The 21,612-nt window shown below is 40.0% G+C and overlaps 1 protein-coding gene across 1 annotated transcript in view; it reads left to right on the forward strand.

Moving 5' to 3' along the window:
* Window positions 1–21,612, forward strand: part of UGGT2 (UDP-glucose glycoprotein glucosyltransferase 2) — a 200,588-nt gene that overhangs the window by 23,059 nt on the left and 155,917 nt on the right. The window contains exons 3-6 of the mRNA XM_036299573.1: window positions 7,930–8,060; window positions 8,533–8,645; window positions 12,393–12,567; window positions 16,079–16,175. Of these exons, the coding sequence (XP_036155466.1) occupies window positions 7,930–8,060; window positions 8,533–8,645; window positions 12,393–12,567; window positions 16,079–16,175 (516 nt within the window). The remainder of the gene's footprint in view (window positions 1–7,929; window positions 8,061–8,532; window positions 8,646–12,392; window positions 12,568–16,078; window positions 16,176–21,612) is intronic.

Here is a 21,612-nt window from a genome sequence, read left to right on the forward strand (position 1 = left end):
AGTTCAAGGCCACGTTTATAAGGTTTTTCAAGAATTTTATGGAAACCGCCGATAAATTTAATGAATCCCTCAATAAGTCTAGTGAGACCATGGAGGACATGAAAAAGGACCAACTAGAAATTAAGCATACACTGACTGAAATAAAGAATAATTTACAGAGATCCAGCAGCAGAAAAGAGGATCCCAAGAATCAAGTCAAAGATTTGAAATACAAAGAAACAAAAAATACCCAACCGAAAAAGAAAAAAGAAAAGAGATTCCAAAAATATGAAGATAGTGTAAGGAACCTCTGGGACAACTTCAAGCGTACCAACATCAGAATTATAGGGGTACCAGAAGGAGAGAGAGGGCAAGATATTGAAAACCTTTTTGAAGAAATAATGACAGAAAACTTCCCCTACCTGGTGAAAGAAATAGACTTACAAGTCCAGGAAGCGCAGAGAACCCCAAACAAAAGGAATCCAAAGAGGACCACACCAAGACACATCATAATTAAAATGCCAAGAGCAAAAGATAAAGAGAGAATCTTAAAAGCAGCAAGAGAAAGACAGTCAGTTACCTACAAGGGAGTACCCATACGACTGTCAGCTGATTTCTCAACAGAAACCATGCAGGCCAGAAGAGACTGGCAAGAAATATTCAAAGTGATGAATAGCAAGAACCTGCAACCAAGATTACTTTATCCAGCAAAGCTATCATTCAGAATAGAAGGTCAGATAAAGAGCTTCACGGATAAGAAAAAGCTAAAGGAGTTCATCACCACCAAACCAGCATTATATGAAATGCTGAAAGGTATTCTTTAAGAAGAGGAAGAAGAAAAAGGAACTCTTACCATTTGCCACAGCATGGATGGAACTGGAGAGCGGATAAATACCACATGATCTCACTCATTTGTGGAATATAATGAACAACAGAAGCTGATGAACAAGGACTGATCCAGAGACGGAGAGGCATTGATTGGACTGTCGGGACTTGGAGGGAAGGTAGGGGAGGGTGGGGGTAAGGGGGAAAGATCAACCAAAGGCCTAATCAATGGACATGGACAACGGGGGGGTGAGGGCATGAGCGGGGGGGTGTGGGGGGATAGAGGGTAACGTGGGGACAAGGACACATATGTAATATCTTAATCAATAAAAAATATATTAAAAAAAAAAAAGCCATTGCCCAGAGCCGTTGCTCCATATTAAAGCACAGTCCAATCCAGCATCTGGCTAGCGTAGCTTGTGTTCCCAGCTGCAGTCCATTGCATGTGCTTCTAGACCAGTGGTTCTCAACCTTGGATGCACATTAGAATCACCTGGGAATCTTTTTAAAATCCTGATTTCTGGGCCTCATCCTCCGGAAATTCTGTTTCTTTGCTATGGGGTAGGGCCACAACATTAGTAACAAAGAAACAGAATTTCCGGAGGATGAGGCCCAGAAATCAGGAGTTTAAAAAGATTCTCAGGTGATTCTAATGTGCAGCCAAGGTTGAGAACCACTGTTCTAGAGCCACATGGCAGGCTATCGTGGGTCATGGAGCAAATGAGTGCAAGGAAGCAGGAGCAAATCAGGAGGAACAAGAGAGTGAGAACTCTTTGTCTCGGGGTTATAACTAGGAGCTTAACACTTAACATTTCAGGATTTCGCATGCTTGCAGTGGCTCTGCCCTTCTAGCCAATAAGCTTTGTTCCCCGGACTAGACAGGCAAGCACTTTCCCTATGTTACCCCGACTTCACTGTGCATGTGCCCATCTTCCCTTTTGTTGATCCCTTTCCCCAGTGATCTGCAAGGAATGGACCTGTGGTTCCCTGGGGAATGTGAAGTTGCAGCTCCTGGTGAAGACCATGCTTATAATGCTCTTTGCTTTCTTCCTGTTATTACTATTACTATTACTATTACTATTACTATTACTATTACTATTACTGTTTAATAACTAGCTAGTTATACTGTTGTCAGTCTGTTCTCTATGAGTTTGTTTCTATTCTGTTTGTTAGTTTATTTTGTTCATTAGATTTCACATATGAGTGAACTTTTGCTTGTAAAAATTAATAAAATAAAATTACTGGATTAGCAATGTATTATTGCCTACAATGAAGAGATCTATTCATTTCTTAAATATTAATTCTAGAAATGTGTTGACTGCCTGTTTTATATGCTGGAGTAAAAAAGGTACAATTGAAAGTCTAGAAAATATTTGTTTTCATAGTTTATAGCTTAATGGGAAGAACAGCATTAAACAAATAATTATACAATTAATTTTCAATTACACTTTTGAGATTTGAACCAGAGATAGTGTAGAGCAAGAATGTCAAACTAGCGGCTGGCAGGCCAAGGCATGGGGCCCGCTGACCGCGAGTTTGACATGCTTGATGTAGAGTTCTGTCAGAGTATGTAATAGGATCTAGACTTGGGAAACTCTTCCAAAGCAAATGACTTTTTTTTTTTTTTAAATCTTTATTACTGAAAGTATTACAGATGTCCCTTTTGCATTTTTTTTCCATTGACCCCCTCCACCTGGCACTCGCCCCTCCCAGGCCTTCACCACATAATTGTCTGTGTCCATGGGCTATGCATATATGCATATAAGTTCCCCTGTTAATCTCTCCCCCATCCCCACTCCCGCCTTCCCTCTGAAATTCATCAGTCTGTTCCATGGTTCTTTGTCTCTGCGTTTATTTTGTTCATCAGTTTATTTTGTTCATTAATTTTAATACATGAGTGAGAACATGTGATAATCTTTCTCTGACTGGCTTAGTTTGCTTAGCATAATACTCTCCAGGTCCATCCATGCTGTTGCAAATGGTAAGAGTTCCTTCTTTACAGCTGCATAGTATTCCATTGTGTAGATGTACCACATCTTTTTTATCTACTCATCTGATGGGCACTTTTCAAATCTTAGCTATTGTAAATTGCGCTGCTATGAACATAGGGCTTCATATACTTAAACTAAGGTTTGCTGAATAGGAGTTAGCCAAACATGCACCCTCTACCCTCCTGCATTTCATGCCAGAGGGATGATGTGTGAAGCCCCTGAGTTGTTAACCTGCACTTTCTTTAGGTATTGTCTTAGTACCATACAAGTAGTAGTGAAATAGCTAGTGTTCCCCTCACCACCATCTGATTTTGTTCACAAATATTCTTAGTCTCTATCTTTGTATTCTTAAGTATATGTTAGCTTCTACTACTTGATTTGTTGGCTTCAGTGATATCCTTTTATTCCCAGTTAATATTTATAGAAATAACTGAGCTTACTTTACTTTCCCCTTTGTTTTCCCTTTGTTGCATTTTTGTTGGTGGTACATTGTTCTACTTTGCCAGAGCATACAACATTTACATAGTCTTCTGTAAATCTTAACTAGGCTTATTTTGAAGTTATTTCTTAATTATATACAATTTGCTTTCTAGTTGATGCCTCATAAATAAATCCAGTGGTCCAGCCAGAGTGGCTCAGTGGTTGAGCGTTGACCTATGAACCAGGAGGTCACGGTTCAATTCCCAGTCAGGGCACATGTCCAAGTTGCAGGATCGATCCCCAGTGTAGAGTGTGCAGAATAATGATTCTCTCTCATCATTGATGTTTCTCTTTCCCTTCCTCTCCCTTCCTCTCTGAAATCAATAAAAATATATTTAAAAAAAAATAACTCCTGGAAATAATGGCATTGAGCTATTCACATACATAACTGTGTAGGTGTGAATTTTATACTTTAGATTTTTAAAAAAATATATTTTTTATTATTGATAGTATTACAGATATCTCCCATTTCCACCCCCTTTACTTCCCTCCTCCCAGCCCCTACTCATCCCCCCAGGTCTTCACTACCCTATTGCCCGTGTCCATGGGCTATGCATATAAGTATGTAAGTTCTTGAGTTTATCTCTTCTTGTCCCCCCAACCCCTCATCAAGGTATGTTCCATGCCTCCGTGCTTTAGGTCTCACTTTGTTGGTCAATTCATTTTGTTCATTAGATTCCACAAATAAGTGAGATTGTATGCTATTTGTCTTTCTCAAATTGGCTTATTTCACTTAGCATAATATTTTCCAGGTCCATCCATGCTGTCCCAAAGGGTAAATAAATATACTAGTACTTTAGATTTTTAACTTTAGAGTTTTACCAACAATGTTGCATGCTGACCATTGAGTCTTTATTCTTAGATATGTAGTTTCATTACTCCTTTTAATTCTGGAGAGTTTTCTGTTTCCTGCTCTTTTTCTATTTCTATTTATTTTTCTTCACATTTCCCCTTTTTCTCTGTTTCTTTTACTGTCTTCTATGACATCTTATTACTCTTGTGTTGCTTCTAATTCAGCCTCTATTTTCTAGTATTTTTTCTTGTTCTTTCCTCAGTTCTTTCAGAACAATTTTTATAGCTTCCTGTTTTAGTCATCTCATTTCTGAACTTTTTCTCAAAAACTATAAAGAGGCCAAGATTTTTACTCTACTTACCCTACTTAGCTTCCCACAGTTTCAAGCATCAGACAGTTATAAGTTATGAGACATGAGACTCCTGGATCAGAGCTGAAAGACTTCATAACTTACCAAGAGAAATCTCCTGAGTATGCTGTAGATGCTTTTTATCAGCCAGGATCCATTGCAATAACTCCAAGACTTTTTACTGTCATCTTAGAAAGGATCTAAGATTGGTATGTTAGACTGTAGGAGTTGTTGAATCATAAGGTGGTTGTAATTCTAAGTTTTGTACTTCATCCCTCATCTGCCTAGCAATCTAAAGTTTTAATGATTTTGAATCCTTCTGACTACAGTGCTCACAAATTTCCTTCCTTTCTCACTCAGTGTAACTATGCATCTCTGTTGTTTGAAGAACCTTCTCTAACCCAAGACAGGTCTTTGTACTAGTTGTCACAGTAGTGTGTACTTTAAACTGACAGAACAATTGGTAAAGAAGTCCACTTGCATGGAGGAGAGTTAACAACTAAGACATCATTTGAGCAAATGCCTTTGAATCTGCTGCCTAGTTCTTGGCCTGTAACCTCCTCCTTATTTTCATTTCACTAATAGGCAACAAATTGGAGGACCATTTATTTCCTGATGGCCATACAATTTTGTCAACATGTCCACTATCAGTTTACAAGGATTTCCCTCAAATTCTGTTAATTGGCCCATGGGATGGATCTTTTCTCCTCTAAAATCCATGTCTCTTAACATTCCATCTTTGTTGTCAAATCTGTCAAATGGTATAAAGGATCTGAGTTTTACCTTACTTGCAAGCTAACAGATTAGTTTCATGGATGCTGACAGAAGACATAAGACTCCTGGATCAGAGACAAAAGACTTTACTATTCAAAGCAAAATCAGTAACCAGTGTCCATATATTTGTGCTGATTTTCTGAGCTCCATTTCTCATGGGGCAACATAGAAGGCCAGACACCTGCATCCTGAATGGGTTGTGGGAAGAAGAGGAACCGAGAATCAAGAGTTCAGCACCTTTTGAACAAGTAATAAACATAGCAACAAATAATCCAATCTTTTGCTTTACCTAAAGCAGCGGTTCTCAACCTGTGGGTCATGACCCCTTTGGCGGTCGAATGACCCTTTCACAGGGGTCACCTAAGACCATCCTGCATATCAGGTATTTACATTACAATTCATAACAGTAGCAATATTACAGTTATGAAGTAGCAACGGAAGTAATTTTATGGTTGGGTCACAACATGAGGAACTGTATTTAAAGGGCCAGAAGGTTGAGAACCACTGACTAAAGTATATTCTTCCAGTCAGCATTCTCATCCTCTTCTCAGATGTAGAGTGTCTGTGCTATATTCCCTTTTGTCCTCCCTTTTCACATCCTATAGGTAGCTGCTCTGGATCTACCCCAACTCTGCTCTTTTGTATGAGAAGTTTCCATGAGTTGGTAACCCAGTGCCAAGGAGTTCAGAAGAGAAAAAATGACAAAGGAGTGTCCAGGGGCAAACCTATACATATCTGTACCAGCTTGACTCTAGAGCTGCTCTCTTGTTACCTTACCACCTCTTGCTGGCAGTGGAACGGTACTGCAGTTTTCTGACACAATGGCAATACTGCAGACGATGATTATACCCAGGGCAGTGTAGAGAAAAGGGTGAAAATCAATAGTATTATTCCTGCTATTCCTATTAGTGCCACCAGGCTCTCTTCAACTCTAGGCTGCCATTCTCTTCTGCCCTCTCCTATTCAGATGATCTCTATCATCCCAGGAGTGTCCAAGAGTTTTTTAATTAAATTGTAGGATTCATCCTTCTCCTTTTTGCCTTTGAAATCTTTGGAGTGAGTTTAAAAGAGAGAATCAGTGTATCAAGTTAGTTTGTTTCAGACAAGAAGACATTTCTCTTATTCTTTAAGGTCTGGTTCAAGTTCAGTCTCCTACAGTGTTCTGGACACACTAATTACACTGTTGTGTGTACTAAATATCAGTTGAATCTATTCATACATGTAATTTAAGATCTACTAACAGTCATATTCTTTAATTTTTTGTGTTATTCTTGGAATTGGTCTGATACACTAGCATCTTCCAAATAGATTTTTAAAAATTCATCTTTATTATTGAAAGTATTACAGATGTCCTCTTTTTCCCCACATTGACTCCCTCCACCTTGCACCTGCCCCCCCATGCCTTTGCCACACTATTATCTGTGTCCATGGGCTATGAATATATGCATATAAGTTATTTGATTAATCTCTTCCCACCCCCACCTCTCCCTGCATTCCCTCTGAGATTCATCAGTCTGTTCCATTAGTCTGCTTCTGTGTCTCTGGATCTATTTTGTTTATCAGTTTATTTTGTTGATTAGATCCCACATATGAGTGAGATCATGTGAAACTTGTCTTTCTCTGTGTGGCTGACATCACTTAGCATAATACTCAATGGCAAGTTTATTTTCACCTGGACTTATATTGATTTATTGGACTTTACTGGAAGATTCATATTAAGTTCATACTAAAATAGAGATATTTTCTCTAACACTATCCATAACCAAACTTAAGATATGATTAATCCAAAGCATAGAGGCATTGAAGAAACTGACTTATCTCCATGTAGGGGTGGAGAGATAAGAGATAAACCAAAGAACTTATATACTTACTAGAGGCCTGGAACATGAATTTGTGCACGGGTGGGGTCCGGCTGGCCCGCCCCAGTGGGGGCCCATTGGGCTGGGCCAGTGGGGGAGGGGCTGCAGTTGGTTGGCTGGCTGGCCCCACCCCAGTGGGGGAGGGGCTGCAGTTGGTTGGCTGGCTGGCCCCACCCCTGATCCGGGTGTTGGGGGCCGATTGGGGACCGGATCAGGCTGGTTGGCTGCCACAATGTACGTCATAGCCACTGGTCATTCTGGTTGTTCTGATCATTCTGATCTTCCGTTTGCTGGACTTCAATATGTGTGTGTGTGTGTATATATACATATATAACATATATATATATATATAACATATATATATAGAGAGAGAGAGAGGGAGAGAGGGAGAGAGGGAGAGAGGGAGAGAGGGAGATAGATAGATAGATATAGATATGCATAGCCCATGGACATGGGCAATATGGTTGTGAAGACCTGAGGGGTTGAGAAGGTGCTGGACAGAAGGAGGGGGGCAATGGAAGACATCTATAATATTATCAACAATAAAAAACATTTAAAAGATAGGATTAACTGATGAACAAGAATAGATCCAGAGACAAGAGACAGGGAACGGGGGAAGGGAGGGTTAGAGATCAACCAAAGGGATGCATGCATATTAGCATAACCAATGAACACAGACACTGGGGTGGTAGGGGCCTGCCCTTGGGGTGGGAGTGGCTGGGGGGGTGTTAATAGAGGGAAAAGGAGACATATGTAATACTTTAAACAATAAAAAAGATGTGATTATTTGATATTAATTTAGCATCACAGTGAGAGAGATGTGCCAATGTGCTGAATACAAAAATATTAACATTCTTTTCTTTTGCATTGTTTTTATAGAATCAGGTTATTCTTATTACAACTTAATCCTGAAGAAAGCTGGACAATTCTTAGACAATTTACATATCAATCTCTTAAAGTTTGCTTTCTCTATAAGAGCATACTCTCCAACTATTCAGATGTTTCAACAGGTATGTAAAAATTCCCAAGCTATCTATGACAAAGAAGCATGCTAACAGTGTACATGAATCTATCTTAGGGTGACTATCTTCCATTCAAAAGGATCTACACACTTATCATATCTGGTTCCATAGCTTATTATTGATTATATTATTATTGCTATCATTAACTATAATATAATTGATATATAATTTTATAGTTATTTGGGATAAGGGTATTATGAGGACAAGTCACCATTAAAATGAACTATATAGAAAATTTTAATTTGATGAAACTTTCCAACTACTTCGAAGCACATATTTCTACTATAAAGTTGATTTTGTTAAAATATTTAATTCTGCCTGCATATAGATATTTCTTACTTTAATTAGAGCAATAACTTAATAGTAGTTGATGAGTTATTATAATCAAAGTAATGTGAGTTTTTAAAATCATATTGTAATTATGAATTACTGTAGCTAAATATAATCTTTGAAATCTTAGATTGCAGCTGATGAGCCACCACCAGATGGTTGTGATGCATTTGTGGTTATCCATAAGAAACACACCTGTAAAATTAATGAGATTAAAAAGCTGCTGAAGAAGGCTACTTCAAGGTAAATTAATGAAAGCCTTTAGTGAAAGAAGTGCTTTATGAAAAGAGTTGAGGGTCAAAATAGCCTAAATTTCTTATAATACAAAATTTTAATATTCTAAGATATTATATTTTAAAGAATATGCTATATATTGAAAAACTGAATATATATGGGCTGGGAGTCTGAGTCCTTTTCTAAAATATATAACTACTTTCAGTATTTTGTCTTAATTAGCTTTTGACTTTAGAGTATAAATTATACCAGAATGCCATAAAACATAGGTATGTTTTATATAAACAATAAACATATGGAACCTATGGATTTATATGGACTATATCTCTTTAAATATAAACTGAAAGTGTACCTTAGAAACAGAAAATCCTATATAATAAAAGACTAATATGCAAATCAACCAAATGGCAGAATGACAGTGGAACAACTAGTCGCTATGAGGCACACTGACCACTAGGGGGCAGATGCTCAACACAGGAACTGCCCCCAGCCTGCAGGCCCCAGGCCAGCCAAGGCAGGTGCCAGCAGAGACCGCCCCCCGATTGCCCTGCAGATTGACCCTGATCGCAGGCCAGGCTTAGGGACCCTACCATGCATGAATTTCGTGCATTGGGTCTCTAGTTAATAATAAAAACAATTACATAGACATTTTTTTAAATATGTTATTCAAAACTTTTTTTTAATTTCTTCCAACTATTTCATACAAATGACTATGGGAAGTAACATGTGTAGCATTCTTGTGGGTCCATTTTCACCCCCATAGAATGTAAGGACCACAGGGAACTGATGCAAACAAACTCATGCTGCTTGTGTGCCATGAGTAGTAAAGCTCTTTGTTTCTGAACTAGAAGTCTCAGGTTTTTTGCCCGGTATCCATGAAACAATAAAAGGCAAACTTGTTAGCTTGTAAATTAGAATGAAATCAATTCCTTAGCCTGACAGAAGCCATATATAGTATTAGATTCATACCTTTTTTTCTGTCAATCTTAGGCAATACATTTCTAACATTTTTGCCACTGCTAATTTGTATTATTCCCTTTATAATCTTAGTGAATTTAATAAATGAAAATTTATATTTTTAAATGTAATCTCTTCAGATTTAATGACTATTTTTGCCCAACCAGTGTGGCTCAGTTGGTTGTACAGCATCCTGTGCACCAGGAGGTAGCCAGTTCGATTCCTGGTTGTGGCACATGCCCAGGTTGTGGGCTCGATCCTCAGTGCCCAGTGGGGGCGTGCAGGAGGCAGCCAGTTGATCTTTCTCATCAATGTTTCTGACTCTCTCTCTCTCTAAAAAAAATCAATAAAAACATTTTTTAAAAAAAGACTATTTTCCCTCTTACCCAGTAATTCTCTATAGCTGTAGATTAATTTTTTTTAACCTGTGATATATCCAAGCAGTTTCTGAATTATTCATAGAAACAGACTTTGGAAGGTATGTGTATATGTGTATAGGAAGGCACTTTTCTGTAATGATTCGTGAACAGTTGGTAGATGAACTAATTTTTTCTTTTATATTCAAGATTGATTTACTAGCATTGTTTTATTAGCAGCCTTTCCAGTTACCAATAGTAAATTATTTGAAAACATTCTTTCGTACTAATTTCAAAATGTAAGATACCCTATATAGATTACTAAATGTGCCCTGGCCAGGTATCTCAGTTGGTTAGAGTGTCACCCTGATAGGCTGAGGTTGTGAGTTTGATCCCTGGTCAGGGCATATATAAGAAGCAACCAATAAATGCATAACTAAGTGTAACAACAAATCAATGTCTGTCTGTCTCTCTCTCCCCATCTCCCTTCCTCCCTCTTTCTCTCTAAAACCAATAATTTTTTTAAAAAAATTACTAAATGTACTTCTACAGTACTGATTAGATAAAAATCAAAATTTTAATGATAAGCCATTTAACTTTGTCTCATTTAAGTTCAAACTTATCAGTTGAAATTAATGAGAAAGATTTTGTTTGTTTGTTTGTTTGTTTATTAGTTAATCCTCACCCGAGGACATTTTTCAATTGATTTTTAGGGAGAGTGGAAGAGAGAGGGAAAGACAGAGAGAAACATTGATGTGAGAGAAACACATCGATTGGCTGCTTCTTGCACAAGCCTCGACCAGGGCCTGGGCAGGGGAGGAGTCTTCAACCAAGGTACATGCCCTTGACCAGAATCGAACCCGGAACCCTTTGGTCCACAGGCCAATGCTCTATCCATTGAGCCAAACCAGCTAGGGCAAGAGAAAGATTTTAATAATTTCATCTAGTTTAAGATTCTTTTTCACTTTTTTTTAAATCTGAGGACATGTTTTTATTGCTTTTAGAGAGAAAAGCAATTTTTTAAATGTTTTTTAAAAAAACATTTTTTAATGGGGAGAGGGAGGGAGAAACATTGTTCTGGGAGAGAACCATTGATCAGTTGCTTACCATACGCTACCCTACCGGGGAATGAACCCACAACTTGGGCATGTGCCCTGACCGGGAATCAAACCTGCAACCTTGGCATATCAGGGCGACACACTAATCAACTGAGCCACACCAGCCAGGGCTCTTTTTCACTTCTCAAATTTTTTAAAAAATATAATATTATTGAATTTTTCTTTTTTTAGAGAGAGAAGAAGGGAAAGGGGGAGAGAGACAGACAGACAGACAGACGTTGATGTGAGGTAGAAAACATCGATTGGCTGCCTCCTGCATGCATCCCAACTAGGGATCGAGCTCCCAACCTGGGCATATGCCCTGACTGGGAATCAAACCTGTGACCTTTCAGAACATGGGGACAATGCTCAACCAACTGAGTCACACTGGCCAGGGCTCTTTTTCACTTTTTTATGTTTCTTTGATTACACTTGAGGATTTAATGAATTATTACTTATATGTTTGTGTGAAAAATAATACAATAATTAATAATACAAGAATCAACCCTGTTTCAAGTACTTACAACTGTAAACCTACTTTTATCCCACCCTATATTAAGTACTAATAATCTTTGTATGATATAGTGCTTTTGTTTTGTTTTTTAAATAGTTGAAAATGAAATGTAAGCTATAATAATAAAAATTATATCTTAATTGAAGAAAATACAAATTTTATTTAATTGAAAATTATATTGCTATTATATGTTAGTGATTAAAGACAGTGAACCTTGTTGGAAAAGAAAATACTCATATTCAATTTTGGGTTAACCAAATTTCTTTTTTTTCTGTGACTTAGAAGTTATGTGCACGAAGTGCCACAGGAAATTTAAATTCTTTTTCTGTGATAATATATGTGTGCAAATATACATTTTCCTATCTATAATAATAAAAGCATAATATGCTAATTAGACCGGATGACCTCCCAGATGAAGCTGGTGCCGGGAGAGAAACCTGGGTCCCGGGTGTCAGAGGGAAGCCAGTGCTGGCAGCCAGGGGAAAGAAGGCCTACTCTTGCACGAATTTCATGCATCGGGCCTCTAGTAAATTATAAAGCAGAGGTCCTCAAACTTTTTAAAGAGGGGGCCAGTTCACTGTCCCTCAGACATTCCACACATGCGCACTGCGGGCCCGGGACGAGTCGGCTGCTAAGCAGACAGGCAGCGGCAGCAAAAACACCCGGCGGGCCGGATAAATGTTTTCAGCGGGCCGCATGTGGCCCGCGGGCCGTAGTTTGAGGACGCCTGTTATAAAGTGTCATAATATATTTCTCATATGCTTTTTACTTTCAGTTCTTTTAAAAGTTTGTGTGTTTTTTTTGCTTTTTTGTTTTTTTTTCTCCATTTCAGGCCCAGACCTTATCTTTTTGAAGGGGATCATAAATTTCCTACAAATAAAGAGAACTTACCAGTGATTATTCTCTATGCAGAAATGGGTACCAGATCATTTAGTAAATTTCACACAGTATTGTCTGAAAAAGCTCAAAATGGAGAAATTCTGTATGTTCTTCGTCATTATATTCAGGTACATGTTTGTTTTATTTAAGATTATTTTGGGTATAAAAATACATTTCATGATCTTACTAGATTTTACATAATAATTCCCATTAGGAATGTAATTTAAAGATTTTTAAAACTAACACAACTATCACACTAGTGCAATACCCTCACTGTCCATTCCAGTTGTCCCAAATGGCAAGATTTCATTCTTTTTTAAGGCTGAATAATATTCCATTTTATACACACACTACATTTTCTTTATACATTCATCCATTGATGGATAGATTGTTCACATATTTGGCTATTTTAAGTAATGCTGCAATAAACATGGGGTTGCATAGTATATCTGTCCTAGCTAGTGCTTTCACTTCCTTGTGATATATACTCACAAGTAGAATTGCTGGAGTATATGAGAGTTCTATTTAGCTCTATTTTTAATTGTTTGAGGAGCCATTATACTCTTCTCTATACTGCCAACAGCAATTTCTATTCCCAACAGTGCACAAGCGTTCCCTTTGCTCCACATCCTCACCAAAACTTATCTCTTTTTTTAATAACAACCATTCGAACAGCTATTGTGATATCTCATTGTAGTTTTGATTTACATTTTCCTGATAACTAGTGATGTTGAGCATTTTTTCATGTACCTGTTGGCTATTTGCGTGTTTCCTTTAGAAAAATTTCTATTTAGGTTCTTTGTCTGAATTGGACTGGGGTTTCTATTTGTTTGTTTTGCTATTGAGTTGCATGAGTTCCTTATATATTTTGGATATTAACCCCTTATCAGATATGTGATTTGCAAATATTTGTCCCTATTGCATAGGTTGCCTTATTTTGTTAGTTTCCTTTGCTCTGCAAAGGATTTTTAGTTTGATGTGGTTCCCCTTGTGTACTTTTGCTTTTATTGCCTTTATTTTTTGTGTCAAATCCAAGTAATTGCCAGTTATAAGGGAAACAAATTCTGGGAATGCAATGTACAGCATGGTGACTATAGTTAACAATAATATATTGTATGTTGGAAAGTTGCTAAGAGAGTAGATCTTAAAAGTTCTCATCACAATAAAAAAAAACTGTATGTGGGGATGGATGTTAACTAAACTTAATGTGGTGATCATTTCATAATATACATATACATATATCAAAACATTATGTTGTATAACTTACTCAGATAGTGTTATATGTCAATTATATCAGGATAGGAATGAAATTAGGAGATTGAAAAAGATGAACATATTTATCTTTTTAAAACAATGTCTCCCAAGTGATTCTAATATGGCCCCAGAAGGTATACTCATCTATTGAGAATCAGTGTCCCTAGTTATTCTTTGGAGAATATGACTATTAAGTATACTTCTGCAAAATCATACTGGCTACTTTATCATATTGGAACTCTCTGGGCACTTTGTAACATCAAATTATAGCCTTCTATTTAATGAGTGACATATTGTGCAATCAAAATAGTTATATTGTCAATCTAATCAACATGTAATTTTACATGTTGGGGAACCACAAGGGGAACCACATAGGTTAAAAATAGACCTATGATACTTTCTGAACATATACCTTTTTGTGGGGAAAGAAGAAATAGAAGAATACAGATTTTTTTTTCACCAGTTGATTCAGCCTATGAGCATTTTTGGTTTGCAAATCTGAATTTATTAAACTATAATTCAAATTTTATATTAATACATTTTCATATGGAGAAAGTAAATATGGATTTAATAAACATTTATCTTTATAACTGAGGAACTAATAACAGTCCAGAACTGATAATGGGAATTGGTTATGTGCAATTACATTTCTTTTATGAACTATAACAAAATATGTGGACTTAGAGCTTTGGTTCACTTAGCTACCTACTGATTGTCTTTGTGAGTGGATAGTCACAATGTATTTTTAAATTGAGCTGTGTAAAATTGAAAAGACTTTAAAAGATTTTCAACTTTGTCAGATTACTATAATTATAAATAACCTAGTTTTCTCATGCTATCTTTCATTATAGCATATGCCTGAAAAATTAGCAAATAAAATTTTAGTGTAGGCAGCAGTATTAGATACTTGTCTGCATATCTGAAACTAATTCTTACATCATCTTATTTTGAAATAGAAAAGTCCAGGAATAGTCACTCTGATAATATATTTACTATTTTTAAAACTGGGGAAGAAGTTTAGAGGGGAAAGAAGAGAATGAAAAGGATAGTAGTATGCTCTTAAGATTCTCCTCTCCTCTGATTTCTGCCTCTTCCTCTGTCATGTTTAGGGTTGCAAATTACCCCTCTGCAAACCTGAATTAAGCAAAGACAGAGCATTTTCAAGGAACTTTACTGAGTGCTAGGTTAAAATGGTTTCCTAACCTTTGAAAGAATATGCCAAATTATAATGATTGTAGCACAACTGATAAGAATTTCAGTCCGGAAGCTATAAAGAAACTTAGACATCTTCAACAATATTATATATATTCATTCAGCTTGCTTACTTTTAGACAAAAGATGGTGACTTCTCTTCCTTGATAAAGTACATTTAATATTTGTCCTTTACTGGAAGGGGGATATGAGATACCAAAATTCTGATTATAAATTCTTCAGATAACTCAGTTTTAGGCAATTGTTACCCTTTATTGCAAGAATAGATATAAATTTGTGACATTTGGTATATTTTAGTCATTGAAAAACAATGGGGAAAAATTTAATCAGGCTGTTCAAGGCACTGAGTTTTTTTGTCTCCTTTGTCTCTACTTTCCAATATTTGCTTTTGGCAACACTCTATTTCAGTGGTTCTCAACCTGTGGGTCGTGACCCCTTTGGGGGTCGAACGAACCTTTCACAGGGGTCGCCGAAGACCATCTATGAAAACACATATATAATTACATATTGTTTTTGTGATTAATCACTATGCTTTAATTATGTTCAATTGGTAACAATGCAAATACATCCTGCATATCAGATATTTACATTACGATTCATAACAGTAGCAAAATTACAGTTATGAAGTAGCAACGAAAATAATTTTATGGTTGGGGGTCACCTCAACATGAGGAACTGTATTAAAGGGTCGTGGCATTAGGAAGGTTGAGAACCACTGATCTAGTTGTTCTACATCTAGAAAACTAGCAGGTGAATGCCATTTGCTGATTTAGCAAATCTTGTGTGGTTCCCAAAAGCAGGACAGTTTTATTGAAACTTGATTGTATTAGATCCTTGTTAATTAACTCATGGGAAAGATGGGAAAGGTACCAGGGTAAAATAAGAAAATATAAGATATATTTTCATCATAAAAGAGAAATTAAAACAGTAGAGTCATGACAAAGTTTTTAGAAAGTAAAGAAGTTGTCATCAACCAAATTTTTGTTCCTTGATAGACTGGTTAGAGAGAGTGTAAATATCCCCCAAGTAATTTTACAGAGATTTAAATACTTTTTTATTAGTAATTTACCCTAATATCCTAATACACAGTTATACTGAAATGAAAAGAAGATATTTGAGTAAGTATTTTCTCTCTCTCTCTCTCTCTTTTTTTAAATCAATGTGTTTGAACAGAAACCAACCTCACGGAAAATGTACTTATCTGGATATGGTGTGGAGTTAGCAATTAAGAGTACAGAATACAAAACACTGGATGATACTCAAGTTAAAAGTAAGTTTTCTCTCTGTATTTGAGTAGAATGAAAATTTGGAGGTTTATATCCTTTTGTTTTTAAAAAATTTTCATAACTAAAATTCTACTCATGTTAAAAGAGGCTATTGACGGGGTAGACATATTTTTTTGAGTTTGAAGTTTTGCTTATACCCAATGGCTTACCAACCATTTTTATTTTTATTTTGAATTTTTTAAAATATATTTTTATTGATTTTTTACAGAGAGGAAGGGAGAGAGATAGAGAGTTAGAAACATCAATAAGAGAGAAACATCGATCAGCTGCCTCCTGCACACCTCCCACTGGGGATGTGCCTGCAACCAAGGTACATGCCCTTGACTGGTATCAAACCCGGGACCCTTGAGTCCGCAGGCCAGCGCTCTATCCACTGAGCCAAACCGTTTAGGGCTTACCAACCATTTTTAGAAACATATTTCAAAATGAGAATATAAGGTACACTGAGGCATTAGACAGAAATGCTTATGGCTCCAGGTGACTGGCCCAGGAGCACTGCCTGGCCTGATGTGCCCAGCCACCCACCAGGGTGAGGGTGAGGGGTCTAAGAGATCAAAGGCGATCAATAGCTCAGTAAATCTGAAACTCATCGGTAATTCATTTGCCTTAGGAGTGTTTGTCTGAAGTATTCTATATAATAAAAGCCTAATGTGCAAATTGTCCCCTCGACTGGGAGTTTGACCGCTCACGATGACGTGTGCTGACCACCAGGGGGTGGCACAGAATATGGTGGGCGTCGGCTATGCACTGTGCCACTCGCCGGCTACCTGGGGGCGGGGGTGATGGGGATGGAGGTGTGGTGAGAATGCGGGGTGTCTGCCAAGCTCGCTCTCACTCCCCCTGCTACCCTCCCCAGGGACGCCAGGGCTTGTGTGCCGGGGAAGCCCCCCGTGCTCAGGTTCTGGGAGCCCGTGAGGAGCCCACCCTGCACCCCGCACGGCCTCTTCCAGGTGAGCCAGGCCGCAGCCACCGGGACCACAGGGGCTGGTGAGGCTCCCTGTGGGCTCATGCAGAAGCCGGTCTGCAAGGCCGGTCAGGAGGGAGCGCACTGCCCCCCTGGCTTCTGTGCAGTGCCACTAAGTGTCCCAGAGGCCCACGCTGCACCCCGGTTCGCAGTTGTACTCACCGTATCTCCACATAGGGACTCAGGCGCCATGACTTAGGCAGAGGGGGCTGCCTGGAGACCCCGGGGGCCCAGAGGTCAGCTGGGACCTGCCCTTCCACACCAGATGCTTGCACTTTGATCACTGGTCAGGCCTAGGGACCGCACCCATGCACGAATTTCATGCTCCAGGCCTCTCGTTTATTTATAATGAAGTTAGGTTGATGGCGTTTTTATTTTCTTTCTTGAAGTGGGGTGGGGGATGTTTGTTTAGATGAAGTAACTTGGTTATATTTTTGACCTACAAACTAATCTGCTTGTAGTCCTGGGTACTAAATGAATGCTTTAGACCAGTGGTTCTCAACCTTCCTAATGCCGTGACCTTTTAATACAGTTCCTCATGTTGTGGTGACCCCCAACCATAAAATTATTTTCGTTGCTACTTCATAACTGTAATTTTGCTACTGTTATGAATCGTAATGTAAATATCTGATATGCAGGATGTATTTGCATTGTTACCAATTGAACATAATTAAAGCATAGTGATTAATCACAAAAACAATATGTAATTATATATGTGTTTTCATAGATGGTCTTCGGCGACCCCTGTGAAAGGGTCGGTCGACCCCCAAAGGGGTCGCGACCCATAGGTTGAAAACCGCTGCTCTAGATGAAGGACTCTGGAGACCAAAGAAGTTTCATATACTTATGAAAATATTTTATTACCTAATTCTTCAGAAATTTATATCTGATTCTTGGTTAAGAGTTTTAAATTCTTTTATATGCTCTCAGATGTGGCTTCTGCTTCAACTTTGTTTCTCTGTTCAGGATCTGGTCCTGCAAACCCTGCCCTGATTGTAGACTTAGCTCTGGCTGCTCCTACTGAATGTGTTTCCAATAAAGATCTGTATTACTGTGATTTAAGTCTTGTTAGTTAAAGAGTTGCTGGAAAAGTATAGTAGAAATAATATTCAGATTTTATACATTTCTATATAGTTACATATCCTATCTAATAAAAGAGAAACATGGTAATTGGCATATGACCGCTACCCTTCCCATTGGCTAATCAGGGTGATATGCAAATTAACTGCCAGCCAAGATGGCGGCAGGCAGCCAGACAGCTTGAAACTAACATGAGGCTTGCTTGCTTCAGTGATGGAGGACTCCAACGTTCCCCGTTCCCTGCCTGCCGCTGCAGGCCTCTGAGCTGGCAGTTTGAAACATAGTTACAAAAATAGAAGCTAAACAAAACCCCAGAAACCAGCTTTCAGCTAGCCGGGATCTCAGACCTGGAGTTGATACAGAGTTTCGATTGTAGAACCTAAACAAACCAGATACCTGCTTTCAGGAGCGGAGGCCTAAGAGCTGGAGCCTCAGAGCTAAAGCTGGCTCAGAATAAAAAAGAAAAAAAGAAAAAAAGGAACAGTTGGGGGCTTCAGTCCCAGCCTGAAAACAGCCCTCAGCCCCTCACCCAGACTGGCCAGGCACCCCAGTGGGGACCCCCACCCTGAAGGGTGTGTGACCAGCTGCAAACAGCCATCATCCCCTCATCCAGGCTGGCCAGGCACCCCAGTGGGGACCCCCACCCTGCTCTGGGACACCCTTCAGGGGAAACCAGCCAGCCCCCACCCATGCACCAGGCCTCTATTCTATATAGTAAAAGGGTAATATGCCTCCCAGCACCGGAATCAGCAGAGCCGCAAGGTCTCCCGGCACCGGGATCAGTGTGACGGGGGCAGCGCCCAAACCCCCTGATCGCCTGTGGCTCTGTGTGTGACAGGGGGCGGGGCCACAACCTCCCTATCGACCCTGCTCTGTTCCTGACAGGGGAAGGCGCCCCAACCCCCTGATCAGCCCTGCTCTGTGCCTGATAGGGGGGCTCCCCAACCTCCTGATCGCCCTGTGGCTCTGTGTGTGACAGGGTGCGGCGCCCTAACCCCCCCACCCCACGGGCCCTGCTCTGTGTGTGATGGGGTAGAGCCATAACCTCCCCATCGGCCCTGCCCTGAGTGTGACAGTGGCGGCGCCCCAACCCCCTGATTGGCCCTGCTTTGTGGGTGATAGAGGGCGGCGTCCCAACCCCCTGATCTGCCCTGCTCTGTGCGTCACAGGGGGGAGCTCCCCAACCCCCTGATGGGCCCTGCTCTGTGCATGACAGGGAGGAGCTCCCCAACCCCCTGATTGACCCTGCTCTTTGCGTGACGGGGGAGCTCCCCAACCCCCTGATTGGCCCTGCTCTGTGTGTGACAGGGGGTGGCGCCGCAACCTCCCCATCAACCCTGCCTTGAGTGTGACAGAGGGCGGTGCCCCAACCCCCCAATCAGCCCTACCCTGAGTGTGACTGAGGGTGGTATCGCAACCTCCCAGTCCTCCCTGCTCTGTGCATGACAGGGGGCGGCACCCCAATTCCCCAATCGGTCCTGCTCTGAGCCCGACCAGGGGCTGCACCTAGGGATTAGGCCTGCCCTCTGCCACCCGGGAGCAGGCCTAAGCCAGCAGGTCGTTATCTCCCGAGGGGTCCCAGACTGTGAGAGGGCACAGGCCAGGCTGAGGGACCCCCTCTCCCCCCCGAGTGCACAAATTTTTGTGCACTGGGCCTCTAGTAGTTTTATAATGCTTTATAATTTAATATCTTATTTAAGTCATTTTATTTAATGCCTACTCCTTTTTTAAGACATGTAACATATACTAGTATAGTAACATAAGGCATTTTCAACCTGTCCTTGAGCCTGTAGAATTTTCTTTAAAAAGTGAGGTGATGTCAGGCTGGTGTGGGTCAGTGGATTGAGCATTGTCCCGTGCACCAGGAGGCAAGGTTTGATTCCTGGTCAGGGCACATGCTGGGCTTTTGAGCTCAATCCCCAATAGGGGGCGTGCAGGAGGCAACTAATCAATGTTTCTCTCTCATCACTGTTTTTCTCTCCCTCTCCCTTCTTCTCTCTCTAAAAACATACAAGATAAAAACATAATAAATAATGAAAAGTGAGGTGATCACATGTATTATCTATATTACATGTACTATCTATATTACAAATTACATACTAAATTCTGTCATCGCCCTTTTATATATATACTAGAGGCCCGGTGCATGGATTTGTGCACCAGTGGGGTCCCTTGGCCTGGCCTGTGGGGATTGGCCTGAAACCGGCTCTCTGACATCCCCTGAGGGGACCTGGATTGCAAGAAGGCACAGGTCAGGCTGAGGGAACCCACTGGTGCACGATTGGGGCCAGGGAGGGACCACGGGAGAGCTCAGGGTGTGTCCGGCCTATCTTACCCAGTCCTGATCGTGGCTGGCTGGCTAGGGAGGGACCGCAGGAGGTTGGCCGGCTGGGGAGGGACTGAAGGAGGGTTCCAGGACATGTCTGGCCTGTCTTGCCCAGTCCCGATCGGCCAGACCGAAGCAACAAGCTAACCTATCAGTGGGAGCGTTTGCCCCCTGCTGCTCAGTGCGCATCATAGCGACTGGTCAAATGGTCAAACAAATGGTCAGACACTTAGCATATTAGGCTTTTATTATATAGGATTTGGAATAAATTGTCTCTCCATTTTAGTTGCCACTCCTTTAGTTCAGTTCTTTTTTTCCTCTGTGTACATGTATCAGCTTCTAACTGACCTTCTCTCTGATCTTTGGTCTTCAGTACCCTCAACCCCCAACCTCCAAAATAAATTAATCAGTTTAGTCTCCACAGTGCTTTCAGATTGGATTTCTTGTCATGGAAATCTGACTTTGTGACTTCACTGGTTAAAATCACTTAGTGGCTCCCTGTAACCTCCCTCCTGAATTTAAGCATGGTAGCATAGCAAAGAAAGCTGTTCACACACTGGCTTCTTTCTGCCTTATCACTCTCCCTCGGCCTTCTCTCATTTATATCATCTGATCCTGCAACACTAAACTATACAGAATAACTTCATGTTCCCTGGATACATCCATGTGTGACTCCATGCCAAGCCCTTATGGCCTCCACAGAGTACTTTCATCTCTTTGCATATGCCGTTCCTTCTGCTGACACCTTCCTCCGTTCTCCCACCTCTTTCATTACATCTAAGGCCTGCTCATCTCTTCAGATATATGCCAGTCAGTAACTCTGAGATGGTTGCCTATCTTCCTGTTTTGTCAGAGGTTTTTCCTTCCCTATATTCCATAGGGCTTGTGCTTTCTTTCAGAAAAGATTCACACACTCTATTAAAATTGTTTATTTGTCTCTCTCCTTTTCCACCAAGTGGAGTTTGTGTCTCCATTTCTGGGGTCTATCCCATTAGGCATTAGGCATCATAGTAGCCAGTCAATATATTTGCTTGATGAATGAATGAACGAA

This window comes from Myotis myotis, unplaced genomic scaffold (assembly GCF_014108235.1).
Source record: "Myotis myotis isolate mMyoMyo1 unplaced genomic scaffold, mMyoMyo1.p scaffold_m19_p_3, whole genome shotgun sequence".
Classification (NCBI taxonomy): Eukaryota; Metazoa; Chordata; class Mammalia; order Chiroptera; family Vespertilionidae; genus Myotis; species Myotis myotis.